This window comes from Leptidea sinapis, chromosome 19, assembly GCF_905404315.1.
Source record: "Leptidea sinapis chromosome 19, ilLepSina1.1, whole genome shotgun sequence".
Taxonomy (NCBI): domain Eukaryota; kingdom Metazoa; phylum Arthropoda; class Insecta; order Lepidoptera; family Pieridae; genus Leptidea; species Leptidea sinapis.
Window position 1 is genome coordinate 3,808,430 of NC_066283.1, and position 21,373 is coordinate 3,829,802.

At 34.9% G+C, this 21,373-nt stretch overlaps 1 protein-coding gene across 1 annotated transcript; it reads right to left on the reverse strand.

Moving 5' to 3' along the window:
• Nucleotides 1–1,085: 1,085 nt before the first annotated feature.
• Nucleotides 1,086–19,780, reverse strand: LOC126969921 (uncharacterized). The gene is made up of 10 exons (XM_050815554.1): nt 19,689–19,780; nt 18,286–18,456; nt 15,475–15,552; nt 14,334–14,466; nt 8,643–8,874; nt 8,174–8,363; nt 6,794–6,893; nt 6,101–6,214; nt 2,323–2,447; nt 1,086–1,259 (listed from the first exon to the last, which is right to left on the reverse strand). Exons 1-10 carry the CDS (start codon nt 19,749–19,751, stop codon nt 1,116–1,118), a joined length of 1,350 nt encoding a protein of 449 aa, XP_050671511.1. The 5' UTR covers nt 19,752–19,780; the 3' UTR covers nt 1,086–1,115.
• Nucleotides 19,781–21,373: the final 1,593 nt, after the last annotated feature.

A 21,373-nucleotide genomic window follows, 5' to 3' on the forward strand; every position in this document is an offset into this window, starting at 1 on the left:
ACTGGTCTGCCTTGATAGGTATCCGAGGAAGCCGAGTATGCGGGACTGTACTGCCTGGATCATCATGACGTATATACTAAATTTGGTCCACGATAGTCCTAGCATATTTCTCCAGCATCACATTTCCGCAGCATCTGTTTTTTCTTTTCTGCCTCCCTGAATGTTCACGTTTTGGCAGTATATAGAAATATGGGTAAGAATAGCTTTTGCCCGAAACTGGACTTGTGGTTTCAAGAGAAAATAAGAAAATGTCTTAAAAGAGAACATCTTAACTGGTCTACTGAGATCTATTATGTTGTGTGACAAAATGAATAACAGAGTCGCGTCGCGTAGCTATTTATTTTAAGCTTACAATAATCCCTGCATTGTAGTATTTAATGTCTATTCTAGAAGGTGTCCCGATATCGCGCACCATACATTATAATGGACACCTTCACACTTCACTGTACGATATATTATTGGCTTAGGGAAACTTGTTGAACCTTGGCACTATGTGTACCTACCTGCCATTAGGCTGGTTTCCAAAAATTCCCACGATTTTAAATTCTATTGTCTAGTGTATTCTGTACGTCACTACTGACTATTCAATTTGAAAGTAGTCACTTACCGCCATTAAAGCTTAAGCCATACTATCAAAACTCCATGCCATCCGACGCGTTTCAGTACTAATCAATCCCATATATTTAATACGTTCAGAAACATATATGCAACACGCCATGTGATCACACGCCCCCACACGCGGTAAAATCCAGTCGAACTAGATCGGCGTGTTGCCAGGAGTGGGGGAACACATGCTACACGATGCGTGTTAAGCAGTGTGTTTCTAGTTAACATCCGACGCCACGCGTCAGTTGTTTATTATGCTTTTAAGTCTGATTTTATATTAGTATAGACAAAGAAAGCGTGCGATACATAATCATATATAATACCTATACATCGCTAGAATATTCTATGTCTGTGCTCTGTACATAACTGTGCATAAAAGGGTCAAAATACAAGAAACTCCGCGCTTTAGGTTACCTACCGCGCTGCTACCTCGAGGCAGTCATTTAGTCCACTGTCAAGTGTCTCGTTCATATTAAAAATGCTATTTAATACAGCAACCATTTTATTTTTTACGTGTCAGTGTCGTCTTCTTCCAACTTGTAGTTCTGATGAGTGTAATAGGGATCAGACGAATCGTAGGCGCCCTTGTCGTCTATTGAGGAGTATGGATGGTGCGGCACGCTTCCCATCCATTGTGGATACCAGTAGAGACCCTGAGATGAATGTAAAGTAATTGAGTCATAGAGTACAGTCGACGCATCAATTCAAATTCAAATATTTTTATTCGAAACTAGTTGACCCGGCAGACTTCATACTACCTTAATCGATAAATAAAAAACCTAAACTTTTGTATAAAATAAACTTAAAACAAACGAAACGACTCCTTTTTTTAAGTGTTACCCGTCTTTTAAGGAAGTTTATTTTTTACCTCTTTAGAAAGTTAGAAAAATATAAAAATTCTAATTAGTTATTCATTTTAAACTATTATTTTTATTTGATTTCTGAACGACGGCGGACACGTCAAAGGAAAATCAAAATTGTTGTTTTTATTTAAATCCGAGGATTTTCATGTTCATTCAAACCTTTTAAACCTTCCCTGGACTTCCACAAATAATTCAAGACCAAAATTAGCCAAATCGGTCTTGCCGTTCTCGAGTTTTAGCGAGACTAACGATCAGCAATTCATTTTTATATATAAATATGTAGATAGGATGTGACATAACTTATTGAAAGTCAAAAACTATCCATTCCAAAAAGAATGCCTCAGATCTGAGAAGAATGGGCGCAACCAACTCACCGGGCTTTTTTTCATCAAAAAATATGGTTACAAAGTAATATCGTACAATTAAACTTATTATTTCATAGCCTGAGGGCGGTCGATCCATTCCCAATCTGTGGCATCATTAAGAAAGTCATTTATATTATAGTAACCTTAGCCACACAAACGTTTCTTAACAATCCTTTAGAATATCGTAATACTTTTGTTTTGAATATTTTCCGGGGTCGTGTTGTACAAGCATATATATACATCGCCCCACAAAAAACTTACTAACTCGACCGAGTAGTAGGCATTATATATACACACACCGTAAATAAATAAAGGTATCTTGCGAGCATTTTACTAGCGATTAAAAAATATTATACTTAACATTAATTTTAAAAACATGAAGCAGAGTTTCTGTTACAGGATCATTCTGCCACCACAAGTAGCACCCGTCCCACGTCACCGCCACAATGAGTGACATTTAAGCTTATTTGTATGGTTCATGTTCTTACCTTACTTCCGGGGGAGCCTGTACAAGTAAATCGATCGTCATGCAGCTCGACTGAGTCTAGGTAGCTCTTGCCAGCTATAGACCCGTAGTTCGGCGGGTACATGAACAAGCATCCTTCCAGGATATCTGAATTATGTCAATTTTAATACCTATTAGTTTCATAGCATAGCATGGGACAAACAAACTTTCTGGTCACGCGATGGGAAATGATAACAACCTTCTACAGGATAAAATAGTTTACTCATTGTTTAACAATACACATAGATATCTTCGTTTCTTCTATAATAATGCCAATTTCTTATTTTTCACATACAAGTCGTACTGTTTTGGCATCGGAGAAGTAAACAATCACTTCCAAGTACTAAGCGTACTGCCCATGAGAAGCGAGACTTAAGCGATGATCTTGAAAACGCTTTAGGCCCCATTCCCCTACAACTTTTATGGAGGTATCAAATCTACCCATATTGCCCAAGAAACAGCGGAAAGAATTGTATTCCAATGTTTAGTAAAACAGGAGAAAGTTTCTTGAAATGTTTTTTGTTACGGTTTTATTGCAGTTTTTATTTTTTCTGTAGAATAACCGTTGGTAATGCCAGTGAAGCAGTTGGTCTTTTAGATAGCCTTGGTGTTAACGCTTAAAGTGCCTATGTCGTATCAACCTTGACATACGGAATTTATTACACAGATTGGTTACGTTAAGACGGCCAGTTGGAGGGTTATACCTGATGAGTTTGTTTCTTGAAATTTGTATTTTCTATTTCGATAAAAAACTAGATACAACGCACCTAGATACCTACCATTATTTTTTTTTTTACGAAAGATGTGTCAAAACGTCATTTAACGTAGTGGCACCAATCACCGACAAGGACCAATGATCGACGTTTTTTTTTTGTAGTTCAAGAAAATAAGAGTAGGAAATTGATTTTCTAATATGGCTACTCTATATCGTAGACTATATGCTTCCTGCTGACATCTAGTGACACTTGAAAGAAATCCGCTATTTTCTCTAAAAAATGGCCGCGTGAGATCTGAGTCTGGCTAGTCTTCCTCTTCAAACAAAGGCATTTCTAAGCGGAATCTTTAGAAAAGTAAGTACAATGTTTTGTTCATTATCTTGACGTGTTAAAACTTATGTTAATTTGGTGTTTTTTACGGCATGTTATGGGGATTATATTAACGATTTTCGTTGTAACTAAAATTTAGAGGTTATTTTTTTCGACCTAAAATGCTGATTTCGTTTACTGGTTCTCATAAATTGACTTCCTCCAATTATCGACAAGCGTCGATAGTAATTTTTTTTTAACTATTTTATTTATTAAGAGAATATTGTCCTTTGGTTTTTTCTGAACTGTTAGATATTTTTAATCAGTTGATCAAGGTATAGTTACCAGTACTCGACACGATGTCGATTATTGGAGTTGCAATGTGTCGATAATTGGTTCTTGCAGATGGCTCAGAGAAAAAACTACACTTCCGATCAAATAGAGAAAGCAATTGAGGCTGTAAGTAATGGTGAAAAGTGATTGCAGTGGCTGCGCAACGTTTCGGAGTACCTAGGATGACGCTTCATGACAAAATAACTGGAAAAACTCCAATAGGTTGCGCCATGGGGCCAAGTACTATTTTGACGAAATTAGAAGAAGATATTCTGGAAAGATGTTTAGTAAAGTTGTCTGAAAAACATATTCCACTTAATAAGGATTCTCTACTGGACAGTGTGCAAAAAATATTATTAATCAAAACAGGCCAAACCCATTTAGGCCTGGTAAAAAATGTTTTCAGTCGTTCATCAAAAGGCATCCAAACTTGTCACAAAGGGTACCAGATAACTGACCTAGAGCTCGAGATAACGTGTCCGAGAGTAACTTCAAGACCTGGTTTAATGAAATAGAACGTTATTTGGATGAACATAACTTCAAAACTATTCTAAACAATCCACACAGGGCATTTAATACAGACGAAAGCGCGTTTTTTTTGTCGCCCAAACCTGATCGAGTAATCTCCAAAAAAGGAGAGAAACACCTATATAGTAGCTGTGGGGATGATAAGGACAATCTTACCGTCCTTATCACAGGAAATGCAATCGGAGACCTTGCCCCTCCGATGATCGTTTTTAATTATGAACGAATTGCGTCGTTTGCCATTGCTGCCAGTGTTCCCGATGACTGGGCAATAGGTAAGTCGGAGAGTGGATGGATGTGCAGCAGCACATTCTGTGAATTTTACTGGTTGAGGATGGTCACAAATCACACCTCACGCTACACTTATCTAAGTTTTGCTCCCAAAATGGCATTGAGATCTTTGCTCTATACCCAAACTCTACACATCTTTACAACAGTAACAGGTTTAGCTTGGAAAGAGTATTACGAGAAGAAAGCGGTTTAGAAAAATAGAAAACAACAAGAAAAAGGAAGAAAGAGCAAAAAAGAGAATAGAAATTATTTGAAATTAAAGGAACAGTTAGCCAAAGATAAGAAAAATAAAAGTTACAAAATAAAAACAGCTAAAACAAAAGTTAAAAGAAAGACGATTATTCAAGAAGAATTGACTTCAGACTTCGATATGGAGGTTTCGTACGCTGAAAGTGATGTTAGTTATGATGAGCCTAATTCTTTAGACTCAGACTTAGAGAATTTACTTTTACGTAACACATTTACATCTTCAAATGCCATTAAATTAAAGGAAAACAAGATGTATACGATTGGAAGTTTCGTAATAATTAATTATGAAGGGGAATATTTTCCAGGCAAGGTTGAAAGCTTCAGAAAAGACGTAACCTTAAAGAGTACAAACTCTAAAAAAGGTGTTTACAGGTTTAGGTACAAATATATTTTGAGATATTATACTTAAAACATAATGTATGTTACCAGGTAATATATTCGAACACTGGGTGACGATAACTGGTAATTGTCGGTAACTGGGTGTTGACTATTGGAGTGCTAATGTCGAAAATTGGAGATATTTAAAATACATATAATTTTTTTATTTATTACTCATCTGCATCATATTTTAAAAGTTTAATATAGACGATTTATATCTCAAGGACATATTTTACCGTATTCAATATAAATTTTGTGTTAAAACATGATAAAAATATTTTTAATTTTAGAAAGAAAAACATGAACTTCTAAAAGTGTCGAATATTGGTGCCATTACGTTACGTAGGTAGCTACGAGCGTTTGTGTAAAAAATATGACGAGTTGGCCTCTCTAAAAGAAAGTTTCTTATAGATATAGATATTTCAATTTATAATGTGTTGTGCGATGATGGAACTAAGCGGCAGCAATCGGGTTGAACAACTCCCGGTACAAAATCTGTTGAAAGACAATGAAGCGACATCTCCGATGCAAATTCCCTTACAATTCGAGCAGCTCCGCGTTACACGAGGTCGAGGCTCGAGCTTAGTTACTGGGGTGCATGAGACCAAAGAAGTGAACTTCATAGGTGTCTATGTTGCGGTCGGGACTAAATTTATGTCTCGCTTTATCGATGACACACAGTTCCTTCGAAGTGTATTAAAATAAAGTTTCGAGAATCACTTTCTATTTCAATATTGGAAGTAGGTTCAATATAGAAGTAGGTTCTAAAAAATTACTTATCATATAAAAAATTTTTTACATTTGATGTTTATCTCTTGTTATATAGAACACTTACGAGGCATCCGATTTGCAGTTGCAAAAGCTATGGACACGGATTGACTGGCGAACAATTCACCGCTCTTGACTAGGTATTTAAGCTTAAAGATATTGTTAAGCGTAACAGTATTATAAGAGTCTTACATGGGACAGTGATATTATCTTCTTCCTCCCCTTCGGTTGGTTTAACAGTTGGTTCTATATACGGTGGGACTGGATCTATCCCAGTTCCAGGATCACCCGGAATAAGGAACGGCCCTGCGAAATCCACAAAGTAAGTATGAAAACTAATTATGAATGAAATTAATATTATATTAACGAAAATGAAGTATTATACCCATCTACTATGTTTGTTTCTACAAACCTACACAGTAGCTACAATTTGGAGGAGGACAACTGAGCGTAACCTTTTTTTATGACATTAAGGGACGAGACGAGCAGGACGTTCAGCTGGGCGTAATTAATACGCCCTGCCCATTACAATGTAGTGCCACTCAGGACTCTAGAAAAACCAAAAATTTCAGGGCGGCACTACAATTGCACTCGTCACCTCGAGACATAAGATGTTAAGTTTCATTTGTCCAGTAATTTCACTAGCTACGGCGCTCTTCAGACCGAAACACAATCATGTTTACACATTACTGCTTCACGGCAGAAGTAGGCGCCTTTGTGGTACCCATAATCTAGCCGGCATCCTGTGTAAAGTTGCCTCCCCATGGTAAAAACCTGATGTTAAGTGATCACCACCGCCCACATTCTCTTGAACTTCGGATTGTATTACAGGAGCGTTGCCGGCGTTTTAGAAAGGAATATAAATACTTTTTTTTATAAACTTACCTCCATAATGATTCGTGTAGTTCCACTCACAAACGTGGTGGTCGCACACCAGTGGAGTAATATTTTCTTTTGTATAGTACGTGTTTCCATTCGGTGTCGTCTAAAAGTTTAACTTTAATTTAGTTTACTTAGTTCTTTTAGGAGTTTAGTTTTTTTATGAACTTTCAAATCATTATTAACATTTTATTGTGAGCATGGGTGCAATTGAAATTAATGAGATAGGTGAAGGGTCTGCAGTTAAGTCGCTTCTGCGCATTGGTTTATAAGTGTTAATGCAGTCGGAATTAACACTTGATCACATATAGCATTTTAAATAGCACTGGATCTCTTCAATTGACGTCTTATGCTATTCATTTTTACTATTCAAAATCCAAGCGGAGTGCTTTGCCCATTGTTAACACCCGCGCTTACCAGGTTGTACTACTGCGGGAAATGTTTGCAATTGTTTCAAAATTTTTTCAAATTTTATTGGTACCTATTGTATTGTAATCTATACTAATATATAAAGCTGCAGTGTTTGTTTGTTTGTTTGAACGCGCTAAGCTCTGGTACTACTGGTCCGATTTGAATGATTCTTTCAGTGTTGGGTAGTCCATTTATCGAGGAAGGCTATAGGCTATGTTTTTTTTTCAAAATTAGGGATCCGTAATAAAATTGCTATTTTGTAACACAAGGTGTAAAATCGAAAACCTATTTTTGCGTGCGCTGCAAAAACTATTGACAATAGAACAAAATGATGTACAGGCTTTAGTATAGGCAATATTTAATTACTTATAAAACTATCGCGTGAATTATACTTTATATTGCAAAACAACGTTTGCCGGGTCAGCTAGTAATACATAAAAAATGTGCAGTAAATTATATCATTTAGTAGTATGTAGATAGGTATTATCTATAACATTTAAGACAGATAATATTATGAATTACTAGCTCACCCAGCAAACGTTGTATTGCCGATATTAAAATAGCGATACAAAAGATTTGAATTGATCGTAGATGGGTGAAAATTTGAAGTTGTATGTATTTTTTAATGCTGTCGCATAATCAAAGTAATTAAAAAAAAATGACAAAAAACTTAAAAAAAATTTGGCGTGGACCACCCTTAACATTTAGGGGGATGAAAAATAGATGTTGTCCGATTCTCAGAACTACCCAATCAAAATTTCATGAGAATCGATCAAGGCGTTTCGAAGGAGTTTAACTACAAACACCGCGACATGAGGATTTTATATTATGAATTATAGAAATGGGTTTTTTATGTTTATTGGTTTTTTTTTAATGAATACTTATATAATTCGTATAAATTATTTATTAAACATATAAATAATATTACTTAAATATAAATAAATGTCATTATTAGTGTGAATGTTTATTACTTACCAATAAGTAGTCGTGGTGCCTATACCTGATCCCTTGAATATTAAAATCCAAAATAAAGGAACCGGAAGTAATGATACACAACGCAGCAGAAAGCGGCGGTAGTTTATACATAATTAAACCGCATTTGACTATCGCCTTCGGTAGAGTCGAGACGTCTCGCTCGCGCTGCAGGAGTTTCTTGAATGGAAACCTTCACAGAATATTACTTTAGATTTATTGTTATTAATTATTATAATTAATATAACATAAATACTTTTGAATTGATGTAGGTACCTAATTCAGAAAGCTACAATTAATTACACGCATTTTGTTATAACACTATTTTCTATGAGAGAGGACAAACGAGCGTTCTACTCTTCCAGCATTCATTTTTTTGCGCTCTTTTTAATAAAATATACAATATTGTATATTTTATTCATTGCCCTCTGAGGATTTTCCTGATACAGGAGAATAATGTCTACAAACTCACCTGAATATACAAATGCCAATATGACATTCCAATCCATGTATGTAGTTATCAGTTGGAAATGAAATACTGGGGTCATCAATAAGGTAATATTTCTGCTCGTCGTGGTAATGTAGGAAGCCCATGAAGACAAATGATCTGTCCTTACAGTAGGGAGGCGTACCTTTACCCATGTTATAAATATCGCTGTATAGCTCCGACAGGAATATGTAAACATTCTTTCCGCAGTAGAACTCTGTAATTAATGTTAAATCGCAGCTGTCTGTTAATAGATTATGAAAATGATGTAAAATTAGAGGATTAAGGCCACATTGCGAAATTTGTTTTCCCCAAAAAGAAACACCGCCGCGCGCTTACTGCCAACCAGTTGGTCTGTGTGAGTTAAGAATATTTTAGACTAGCCAAAGAGATTTGTTATGTTTGCAATAATCGAATAATCGAAATCGAAAATAATCATCGAATTCGAAAATGTCGTAGAACAAAAGTTGTTAGTCTTAATGTACCTTAAAATGCCCTGAGATTTTGTTTTAGTTACCTGTATACTGTTTTCTGTAAAAGTAGGTTATACATTTTGGACCTCTTTTTGCGATGTCGATGTATACTAAAACACACGCGCTCCCTTCTTAAAGGTCGGCAGTGATAGGATTCGGGTTGCGAGAGGGTATTGGGAGCGGTGAACACATACCTACATTGGGTGGAAGTTAGTTGGTCCTACCAATCCATAAAAATGAAAAAAGATTGGAATTATTTCAACTATTGATATTATAATCTTCCATCAAATATAATGTACATTAAAGGTTACCTTAAAATGGGCAAGAGAAATAAATGTGTGAACACAAATAAACGTGTTAAACTGTCTGTGTTTAGTATAGATTAACCACAATCAATATGTGCTCTAGCGAATGCTTATGCTTCTTAAAGTATGGTAAAAATTACACTTCTAGGACAGAAAAAAGTTAAGACTTTCTTATTTTCGGTCAATATATTTTAATTGTGCCAGCCAGTTGTGTTTTTTTCTTAATTTGTTATACGTCTCAATGAATGAACACTTCTCGTTGCTTTTTATGTAGCTTTGTCAATTAAATAAATAAATTTTTGATTGCCATACCAAACATTACAAAAATAAAATGAATAATTAGGCTACGCGATGAAACAATAGACAAAAAGAAAAGGCTCAGCTTCACCTGACATTGAATCATGGATTTATGTTTCCATGCAGCGCTGTTTTTCAGCCATCCCCTCCTCCCTAAGGTTGAGTGGGAGTGGATGTACGCCGATTACCTTCTAAAGCTATGTTTTTTTTAATATTTAAAAAACATTTTAAGTTTAGGCGGTAAGGTTTTTTTAAATTTACTTTTTCATTAATATAATATAATGTAATTTTAACTACCTATTACATAAGCTATTGTGGGCAGTTTGAAGCGTAACTTTTGTATGGAATATGTATCTAGTGTTAAGAAATTAACATCTTGACTGTTGCTTCTCAATATAATCTTTATATGTACATGGGCACATGAGTGAATTTGAACTGAACAAACATAAACGTATAATGCCTAAACTCGGCTAAGTTGAGTTAGTAAGTATTTTGTGGGGCGATGTATAGAGCTATTACAACAAGAACTCAGAAAATGTTCAAAACTGTTATTGAATTGTTTAAAAGCTTTTGTGGTTACTATGACATTTAAATGACTTTTATCTACACCCATGCTTTAAATCCTCTATTAAAGATTCTGAAACAGTTAGCTTATTGCCAACATTAAAACACCCAATGTTCTAATAACCATTACATCACCCAAAAGAGTCTTGTAATGTTGTACTGAGTTTCATAACAACACTCCTATTTTTTTTCATTCCCTTCATGCTCAAAGAGTTTTAACAGACAGCCACATTCTTATTGCACGATGCGTGGCATCTGAAGGATGAATGAATGAATGAATAAGCCTTTTTTGCAAACAATGTAAGATTCATACAATATATATAGTCTAATCTAATCTAAATAATATTGTAAACTAAGTAATATTCTAATCTAAGTAATATTCTAAGCTAAGTAATAATAATCTAAGTAATATTTTTATCTAAATAATAATCTAATATAAGTGATATTCTTAATCTTTTACATCGTTCGCTTGTCTTCCGACATAGGCCTCCTCCAGAAATTTCCATTGTGATCTGTCCAGAGCAGTTCGTCTCCACGTTGGTCCAGCCACTTTTTTAAAATCACCTTCCCATCTAATGGGTTGTCTTCCTTGATTTCTTTTCCCTTGTCTTGGATACCAGTCTATAATATTTTTTGTCCATTTATCAATATTGCTTCTCAAGGTGTGTCCTGCCCATCGCCATTTTAATCTTTTTATAGTGTTGTCTATCCTTTCTAATTTCGTTTTCTTCTTGATTTGTGTTAGTCGTACCTTGTCTTTCCTTTTGATCTTTAACATGCTTCTTTCAATGCTTTGTTGACACACTTTCAATTTTTGTATATTTTTCTTTGTTAAGGACCATGTTTGGCACCCATATGTCATGCAAGGTGTAATGCACATATTGAAAACTTTGCTCTTAAGTTTTTGCGAGATCTCATTAGTTTTCATTATATTTTTTAAAGACCAGTATCTTCTCCAAGAACTTGCCACTCTTTGCTCTATTTCCTTGTCCATGAGGTTTGTGGGGGATATGATTTGGCCCAAATACGTATATTCTTCAACATATTCGATAGTATTTTGGTCCACTGTTATAAGTTCATGTGATCTGTTAGTCATTATCTTGGTTTTTCAGTATTAATATGCAAACCCACTATTTTACTTTCTTGGGTCAAATCCTGTAGCATTTTTTGGAGTGTTCTAGGATCTTGGGCAGTAATAATTAAGTCGTCCGCAAATCTTAAGTGATGTAGGCATTGACCATCTATGTTTATTCCCTGATCCTCCCATTCTAATTTTCGAAAGATTTGTTCCAAAACAGCCGAAAATAGTTTGGGTGATAGCGGATCTCCTTGTCTCACACCTTTGTTGATCATAAATTCTCGTCCTAATCTTTCCAATTTAATTTTTGCTCTATTGTTTTTATAAATTTCTTTTATTAAATTTATATATTTGCCGTTAATTCCTTGTATTTTTAGTGCATTCCAGAGAGAGTTGTGTTTTATAGAGTCGAATGCTTTAATGTAATCAACGAATCCTAAATAATATGGTTGGTTATATTCATTACATTTCTGCACAAGTTGTTTAATTACATGTATATGGTCTATCGTTGAAAATTTGTTTCTAAAACCAGCTTGTTCTCTTGGCTGCGACTCATCTAATGTTGTGGTTATTCTATTCAAAATAATTTTAGAAAATATTTTGTACAAGTTGGGCATTAAGCTTATTGGTCTATAGTTTTCATTTAATTGTGTATCTCCTTTTTTATGAAGTAATGTAATTATATTTTCTGTCCACTGTTTTGGTATTTGTTCTGTCTTCATTATTTCATTATATAGATTTGTTATTAGTGTAATTGTTTTACGAAGAGTTCCTTTTATCACTTGATTACATATGTTATCCTCTCCAGGTGATTTGTCGTCTTTTTGAGATCTTATAGCTTGTTCGACTTCACTCTGTAGTATAGGTGGTACTTGTTCTTCAAACTGTGCCGTTCTGTAATAAAAATCTGTTGTTTCTATTTCGTGATCTTCGTACAAGGAGCTGTAGAAGTTAGTTGCGATTTCTAATATATGTTCTCTCGATGTTTGACACGTTTCTGTTTTTGTATTCAACAATCTAGGAATCCACTTTTTGTTACGATCCAGAAATTTTTGTGCCCTTTTCACTCCACCCATTTTTTCTATATGGGCTATAATAGTGTCAGTAGCCACTTTCCTTTTATATTTTCTAATGCTTTCGTTTATTTTTTTACTTATGTCTTGAATTTCTTTTTTATGAGTTTTCCGATCAGCCAACAAATCTTTTCTCTTATCCAATAGTGTCAACGCTTCGTTTCCAATGTTATTCCTTTTTTCTTTACGTGTAATTAATTTATCCTTGAATTCAATTAAATTCTTCTCTAGAATATCATATTTGTTTTGTATAGTTTCATCTTTATTGTTGTATATTTCTTGTTTAAGTTTCTTTTCAAAATCGTCCAATAGGTTCTCTGAAATCAGTAGCGATATTCTTCCTCTGTTTGGTTTTTTAATATACCTGGATCTTGTTTTTTTAGATTTCATAGTTCCTCTTAGAATTCTATGATCAGAGCTAAAATTAAAACTATTGACGACATCCATATTCTCGAATGTTCGCGGTCTGTTTGTAAGAATAAAATCAATTTCGTTATAAGTAATTGCATCAGGGGAGACCCATGTCCATTTTCTGTTTTTGTTTTTCTTAAAAAGTGTATTTGTAATAGTAAGATTGAATTCGAAAGCAAAATTGATTTATCTGTTACCATTATCATTCCTCTTGCCATAGCTATACGGGCCCATGATTCCTTTTTCTCGTTCGGTATATTCTCCAATTTGACTATTGAAATCCCCCATTATTATAAGATTGTCGTATTTGATTTTCTCATCATGTTTTATAAAACAAATTTTTATCTTCTTCTGTTGCTCGTTCGTGTGGCGCATATATTTGAAATATTGTACATTCTTTTTTGTAGCCTGGCAATTCTACGACCAATATTGCTATTCTATCAGAAATACCTATAAATTGCTTAATTCTTTCTTTCATTTCAATTTTCACTAAAAAGCCAACTCCATTCTTTCCTTTAATGAGACCCTTATTAAAATAAATATATCTATTTTCTATTTCTTGTATGTATTCTTGGTCTCTTCTAGTTTCACAAATTCCGATTATATTCCAATTTATTTGTCCCAGTGCTTGTTCAAGTTCTATAAGTCGCTCTTCGGATTTTAGGGTTCTCACGTTGAATGTGGCAATATTGAATTTGTTGAAAAAAGTTGGCATCTGTATGAATTTCAAAAAAAGAACATTTTGGTTTACGCGCGTTCCACACCACCAGAACGTCGCGCGCCGTAAATAAAAGTAGGTTATTCGAATCCCCGCCATTTTTCTTCGATATTTTTACTGTTTTGTTTACAAAAAATGAGCGATTAGTTTCCAAAAGAACATAATATTCAAGTGAATTTTAATTATTGCACTATACAAAATGTAAATTAGAACTAAAATAAATAATACTTTCATTAATACTTAGATTATTTGTATAGAATTAGTAATGGGTGATATTAGGTTACTACTAGGACTGGCTGCTTTAATGTTAGCAGTAAGCTAACTGTTTCAGAATCTTTTAGAGGATTCATATTTTGGGTGTAGATAAAGTCTTGTATGCAACTGTTGATAGTTAGGTATTAAAACACTCATGTGATACTATTATCACACTCGGCTTCGCCTCGTGAGATAAATCCACATTCGTGTTTTAATACCCCTTATTACACAACAGTTGCATAAATAACTATTTTAATGATACCACAGATTGGGATTGAAGCGACCGCCCTCAGGCTATGAAATAATAAGTTTAATTGTACGATATTAATTTGTAACCATATATCTATAAAAAAAAGCCCGTTGAGTTTGTAGCGCCCGTTCTTCTCAGGTCTGAGGCATACTTTTTCGAATGGGTTTTTGACTTTCAATAAGTGATATCATATCCTATTTTGAATATTTGAATATATATTTGAATTTAAATTTAATGTATTCTGAAACTCGCCTTGGCTGATATAAAACTCCATGGGAACTGGTCCTCCGGTGTAAGTGGCTTTCCTTTCTGCCGCTATTGAGTTATGATTCTCATACATGGTCATCATATTGTCTATGACATCGTCTAGCGTGATCAGCAAAACCTTTAATATAATCAGTTTAAAGTAAAAAATCTTTGTATTGGCATGCTTTTTATTGGTATGGCTAGAAACTGTCATAATCATAATGTTAACTTATAATGCCTGCTACTCGGCTAAGTCGAGTTAGTAAGCCTAGTTTATTTTTTGTGGGGCGATGTATATGCTTTTACAACAAGATCCCAGAAAATGTTCAAAACAAAAGTATTACGTTATTCAAAAGAATTGTTACAAATCGTGTGTGTGGTAAAGGTACTATAACATAAATGACTTTCTTAATGATACCAGTGATTGGGAATGGAGGCAATTAGGCCTCAGGCTACTGAAATTGTACAATATTACTTTGCAAACATATATTTTCGATGAAAACAAAAAGTTCGCTGAGTTAGTTGCGCCCATTCTTCTCAGGTCTGAGGCATTCGTTTTGGAATGGGTGGTACTTTAAGTGATGTCGCATCCTATTTTGAATAAAAATAAAAATCCCATATTAACACGTTGTTTCAGGTCCGCGGTCACGTTTATTTCTAAATCACTACTTACACTGAATTATTAATAAGTCACCTGTCAGGAGACATGTTCAACGCAGCTATTTACAAAACATGTACCAGGTGACTAAAAAGCAGATCCTATACCTACCAGGTGGGGTGTGACATACCCAAAAACGTAAGATATCAAAAATCTAGTATGTTTCAATTGCTCGAGTGTTTTGTTATGGTAACAATCGAAGCTCCATCATTGCGTCTCCAGCTACTCTGAACATAAGCTCCCGTGCTTTTATTATCATCAGCCGGAAGACATCCACTGCTGGACAAAGGCCTCCCCCAAAGAGTTCCACGACAATGTTTTGTGTGATTTCTTAGTCTATGTTAAATAAAATAAATAAAATTTAATAAAATTATTTTTAAACAATTATACAAATAGAAAGTTTTTTTCAGTTATATCAACTTCTAAGAGTTGTATGGTAAAAACTTATTTTACGAAGTTACTTTTTTGTTTTTTTTCTTTTTCAGTTACCTTTAGTTCTTGGATGTGAAGTTTGATGAATCTTCCCAGGTGGTCAGTAGCTATGTGCACCCGTTCGTTTATTAAGTACTGGAAAATGTTTTATCATTTTGTATGTTTTAATTTTATCTGCATACCAAAAAATGGTTGGGTAATGTAGAATAAATGTTAAGATATCAATTAAGTTAGTATGCAGTCAGTAATTAGTACATGAAAAAAAAAACAATTGTGTGGCTTTATGAAACCACGATGCAAGTGAAACCCATTTTCACAAAATATTATATTAATATCAGCATAGACAAAAAAGAGAAAATAAAAATAAAATGAATAAAAAATAACCTTTGTCAGGTATGGGGTTCGAACCTACTCTCCCTCTCGGGAACCAGAGCTTAATCTGGCGCCTTAGACCGCGCGGTAAACTGACTAGAACCAGTAGTAGAAATTAATGATACAAGTTTACCTCTACTACAATCAGCGGATTGTAATGCGACATGCGAAAGATGGGCGAAAAAGTTTGAGGCGATGTAATAAAAGTTTCACTTTAAGTTTATGTACCCATATATATTGGTGGGTAATTAGCGCAGGGCGAGGAACCAATGGTCCGGAATCTATTTAAGGACTCCCTAAGAGCGTCATTCACACCCTGATGAACAAATGAGTTTTTAATTAAATTATGAACTGAACGAAACATGTCAATCATTTTCTATTTTCATGGGATAATTTTTTCACGTTACTTATTTTTCTCGTAACTGTGTTCAGTAATGGTGTAACAACCCGGTTCGTTTATTTTTAAATAACTCATAATATAGAGTATCGAAAAACGTATACTCCAAGCACTGTCAAATGGGGAAGGTCAATGCTCTAAATTCTCTATCAGCTCTAATCTCTTGCCATGGGACATCACTAGCTATACACTACTAGAGGTTGCCCACAAGAAGGCTTTCTATGGACACAAGCAGTGGATGAACTGTTCAGTAAGTTGGCAGAACGCATTACTCCACAATTAATCACTGTCAAACACTATATTGTGGAACTACCTTCTAGGGACGACTGGATGTACAAACACAGTCTCGTGGAAGGACGGGAGCCTCTTATGGTTCACCAATGGGTCCAAAATGGAAAATGAAGTTGGCTATAGGGTCTCTCGCACCCAATAGCCAAAATGGCTACTTCAAGCAAAACTTATACATTCACTCTGACAGTCAGGCAGCACTGTTAGCTTTAGACGCTGACCTGACTGAAAAATAGAGTGATCCTTAGATAGGTCCCAGGGCATTCCGGAATCATAGGCAATGAAATGTCCGATGAGCTCACAAGATCTGGAGCTAAAGTAGTACAATATGGTCTCTATTTAATGATTCCCTAAGAGCGCCATTCACACCCTGAGAAACCAATGTCAACCAGAAGCACTTAAACGCTGGAGCAACTTGACAGGCTAAAACCATTTCAAAGCACTGATGAAAAACCTATGCATACTCACCAGGATGCTAACTGGGCACTGTCACCTAAACAAGCACCTCAGTGTGGTCGGAATAAAAAACGAAAGAACTTGCAGATTTTGCCTTGTGGCCGATAAAATGCCTCTTTATCTCCTCTGCGATTGCGGCCTACTAATGCATAAGCGTAACACCATTCTTGGCGACTACACCCTGCTCCCAGATACTGTTTGTAATCGCGTCAAGAAGATACTGCGTTTCGTAAATGGGGCAGGGCTTGATGACGAGCTATAAGCCACTCATAGTGGCGAACACAATAGTTCAATTCTGGACGCTGTGTTACTAGGAATCGTTAGGACTAAACAGATACCCACCTTCTCTTAATAATAATAATAATGCATATTGTACTAAACAAGGTGCGATTTTCTATCCTGGCAATCTTAAATGGGCGACCCGGGATTTATAGTTGAACTTATTTTTACTTTTAGAAATTTAATGATCAGTATGGCTCTATTTTTGTAGTCCTTCTTTGATAAGATCTATGGTTTTTGAGGTTGTTGTAATATGAAAGTAACAGATAAGCGTTTATGAATTAAGACACTCAAGGCTTTTTTTTTCAAAAGCAGTGTCAGGATCGAATATTTAGGAAAATATATAATTTTAAAATATCAGTAAGACAATTTATTTAACCTTGTATCTTTCGATCAGTCTGAGTTAATGTTTTTTGGGATTGGAGCTCAAATATTCTCTATCACGCACTAGGCTAAATACCAATAGATAGTTGTCATAGTGCTCATATTACCTCGCCGCACCTTGACTTTTAATGTTGTCTTGAGAGTTATTAAGACAATATCACAATACACACGAAGGCTTAGAATTATTCAAATCCATCACTCATATACGTAAAGCCACAGGCTATCCAGTGCATCCCTAGATATTTAGCAACATCCGCTTGAGGCACTGGCTTATTCTAGATGAAAACCGGTGGACATGTTTCTCCCCAGAGTGTATAAGTTACATGAATGGATTTGTCCTTGTTGGCTTTAATACGCCATTTAATTAACCATTCCTGAACTAAAGAAAGATGCGTGTCGCTGTGTCGTCTTCATAGGGGCACTGTTGTGGTAACTTCATCAAGGGTTGGTAAATCTGCTGTGAAAATAAGATATAGCACTGGTCCCAGAATGCTGCCTTGAGGTACACCTGACTTAATATCAGGCATTGTTGATAATATGACGTTATATTTAACCCCAAAGGATCTTTTTTCCAAGTATGACTTGATGATTTGGAAGAAGCTATGAGGGAAATTCCGCTTGATTTTGTAAAGAAGGCCATCAAGCCAGACTCTATCAAATGCTTGACTGATGTCTAGAAATATTGATCTTACCTGATCCTCAGCAGTTTTAATTCTCATCATTTCATTCTGGTATAGCCACAGGTTATCCAGTTTGTCCGTGGGATCGTGGCCGTATATCTCAAAGGCGTCTATTATCATCGCGAGGGTCAGGTTCTCGTTGGGTTCCAGACAGCATGGGTGATTCCTTATGTTATATGGGTACTGGAATTTAGCTTACAGTTAATTAACTAAGTCAAAGTCAAAAAAAAAAAATTCAATTAGGCTTAAACTTAAACTTAGACTATCGGCTGTTAAATCGTCACTAAAATATAATTTATTATATTACTAGCTGACCCGGCAAACGTTGTTTTGCCATATAAATTATTTTTAGAGTTAGACCGTTTCTTGGACATTGCTTTATTTTTCTAAAATAAACGTAGCCTAAGTAACTCCTTATTACATCAGCTACCTGCCAATAAAAGTCGCCGGATTAGTCGGAACAAACAGACAGACAGACAAAAATTTAAAAAAATGTTTTTTTGGTGTATGTACCGTATATGTATTCATAATATATATTTAGTAAAAAACGGTTATTTCAATATTACAAACAGACACTCCAATTTTATTTAAATGTATAGACGATTCACACAATATTTTTTATTAATTATAGCCTATATGTTATTCTGGTGTGTAAGCTATATTATTGCAAAGTTTCATCAAAATCCATTCAGTAGTGTTTGCGTTAAAGAAGTTCAAACATACATCCAGACATACAAACTTTCACATTTATAATATTAATAGGATTAAATTACTGCATCTACCATATGTTCGGAAAAAGTAGAGCTCGTGAGAAGAATATACCGATTTTAATAATTAAATTGAAAAATTTACAGTTTTCAGTATTTTCCCTATACATAAGCATAAGACGGTACTACCTACTTGCCAAATTTCAAAGATTAAATAAAATTTTGATTCCTTTGAGAGTATACGTTTTTTGCCGCAGAAATGGCCGATTTTTTTAAATGTTAACTTAGAAGATTCACGGCTTTAGGAGACTGTAGACTTGAGTATATCGTTTTAATATCAACTCGATACCTGCACGCGTTCCCGAGATAAAGGGTCTTTACAGTCACACAGACGGACAGACGACAAAGTGATCCTATAAGGGTTCCGTTTATTACTTCTGAGGTACGAAACTAAAAACAATCTTTCGTAAGCATTATTAATTGACTTAGTTATTTAATGAGCATATCTATCATCTGGATAATAATTATCGAATATTGTTACAGACATTTATAACCAAGGCTCTTCAATGGTCTTTTAGCCAAGTATTTTGACCTTTTGTTTAAGTAATTGAATCTTATGAAAATTTAAATCTTGCGTTTACGAAATACGCATACATTTTTTGCACCATTGGTGTTTTTTAATACGTTATAAGACATAATAATACATACGATTATCTGTAACCAGACGAGGCATAGAACGACGAGAACGCATGCGCGAAATAATACGGCCATTTTGAAAACATGGCGACCATTACTGAACGCTTTCGCGCCAATTAAGCCTGAACGTAATTGCTTAGTTCGTAGTTTCCTCCAATTATATTGTTTCAATTACTATAGATTTCTTAAATAAATCTAATAAATAACTTTTGTTTTAAATGTAGTGTTTTTATTTATTTTTTATAGTGACATTCCGAAAATAAAAGTTTAACTATCTAATACTCACATTTCTATATAGCTCGCAAGATTTCCCATTCACATAATCTTACACGAATCAGGGAGATCGTTTTATCTTAATCTCAATTTCAAATTTAATTTATGTAATTAATCCCAGAAGTGAGGGTTATCACTTTAAAAAATAACAAATTGTTTAGATTTGCAAGAGCGACATCTCAAGTCAATTTCCTAATATGCAAATATTGGGGTTGAGCAGGTTATCAACTGTAAAGTAGATCCTGTAGAAGTGTAGAGGAAGCCACAACCTGAGAGTTGAAAACATACAAGATTTATCAACGATATTTCACTCGGTTGGCTCAGTGGAATAGCGCTCACACAGAACGCGAGAGGTTGCGGGTTCGAGTCCCGCATCGTTAATAAATTTTGTTTTCAAATTTAATTTGTGTAATTAATTTACTTGGCGTTTAATCTTTATGTAGATACTCACCTCTTTTTACAATATTAGAGATTACTCTTATTAAAGAGTGTTACCGACCATCAAACTCCTACCGCCGCTGCCGCGTGCGACATAAGCACATCTCACCTATAACTATGTATGCAGTGACCTACCACACCTACCCTGGCTGTCATCGACTTCAAATATTACAATAATTGTAGCTACATTGTATTGTAGTCATAATTTGATTGACTTATAGGTAGTCTAATATTTTTCATCTGTTCGACTTCAAGTTAAGCTGAGAGATCGATGCTGGCTCAGCCTATCCGTGGCTCGGTCTTGTCGCGCACTAAGGCCTCATGCAAAAAATCTATAGACTCGGCCTTTAGACTTTTCCTCCCGCGGCTTATGTTTCGCTGCAAATGTCCCAAAAGCTGCTCGCAATATACAAAACAAATTAGTTTGTAAGGTGTTGCATTCAAGCAAGTGTGCAAGCATTTATATGATGAATATGGATGTTTGTTTCCGAGTCATGGATGTTTAAATGTATTTATGTATGTTTATATGAATTTATGTATGTTTAAGTAAGTATATTGTATTAAATATATCGTTGTCTTGTAACCCATAACACAGGCTATATATGCTTAACTTGGCGCAAGATAATTTGTGTAAAAAGTATGTCAATATTATTATTATTCAATATTAATCGTGTTCAAAGTTAAAAAGCGTTTTAAATATCAAATATTTCGTAAAAAGTACTAAAGAATAAACTGTTTTAAATATGAATTATTGTATATTGGTTGAATCAACCTTTAGAGCTTGAATTCATTGTTTGTGAAAGGATGCTACGTTAACATGATGGTCGTGATTACTGCCATAAGTAGTAATCGCATCCAAAAAGTACAATAACTTATTAACTATAACAGCTCAATCTGGCACCACAGGCAGAATCCGTTCACGTGTTGACACATGGACCAGCCATCGTTCCCTTCGTACATATTTCAACCCGGCTCGATCGCTGAAA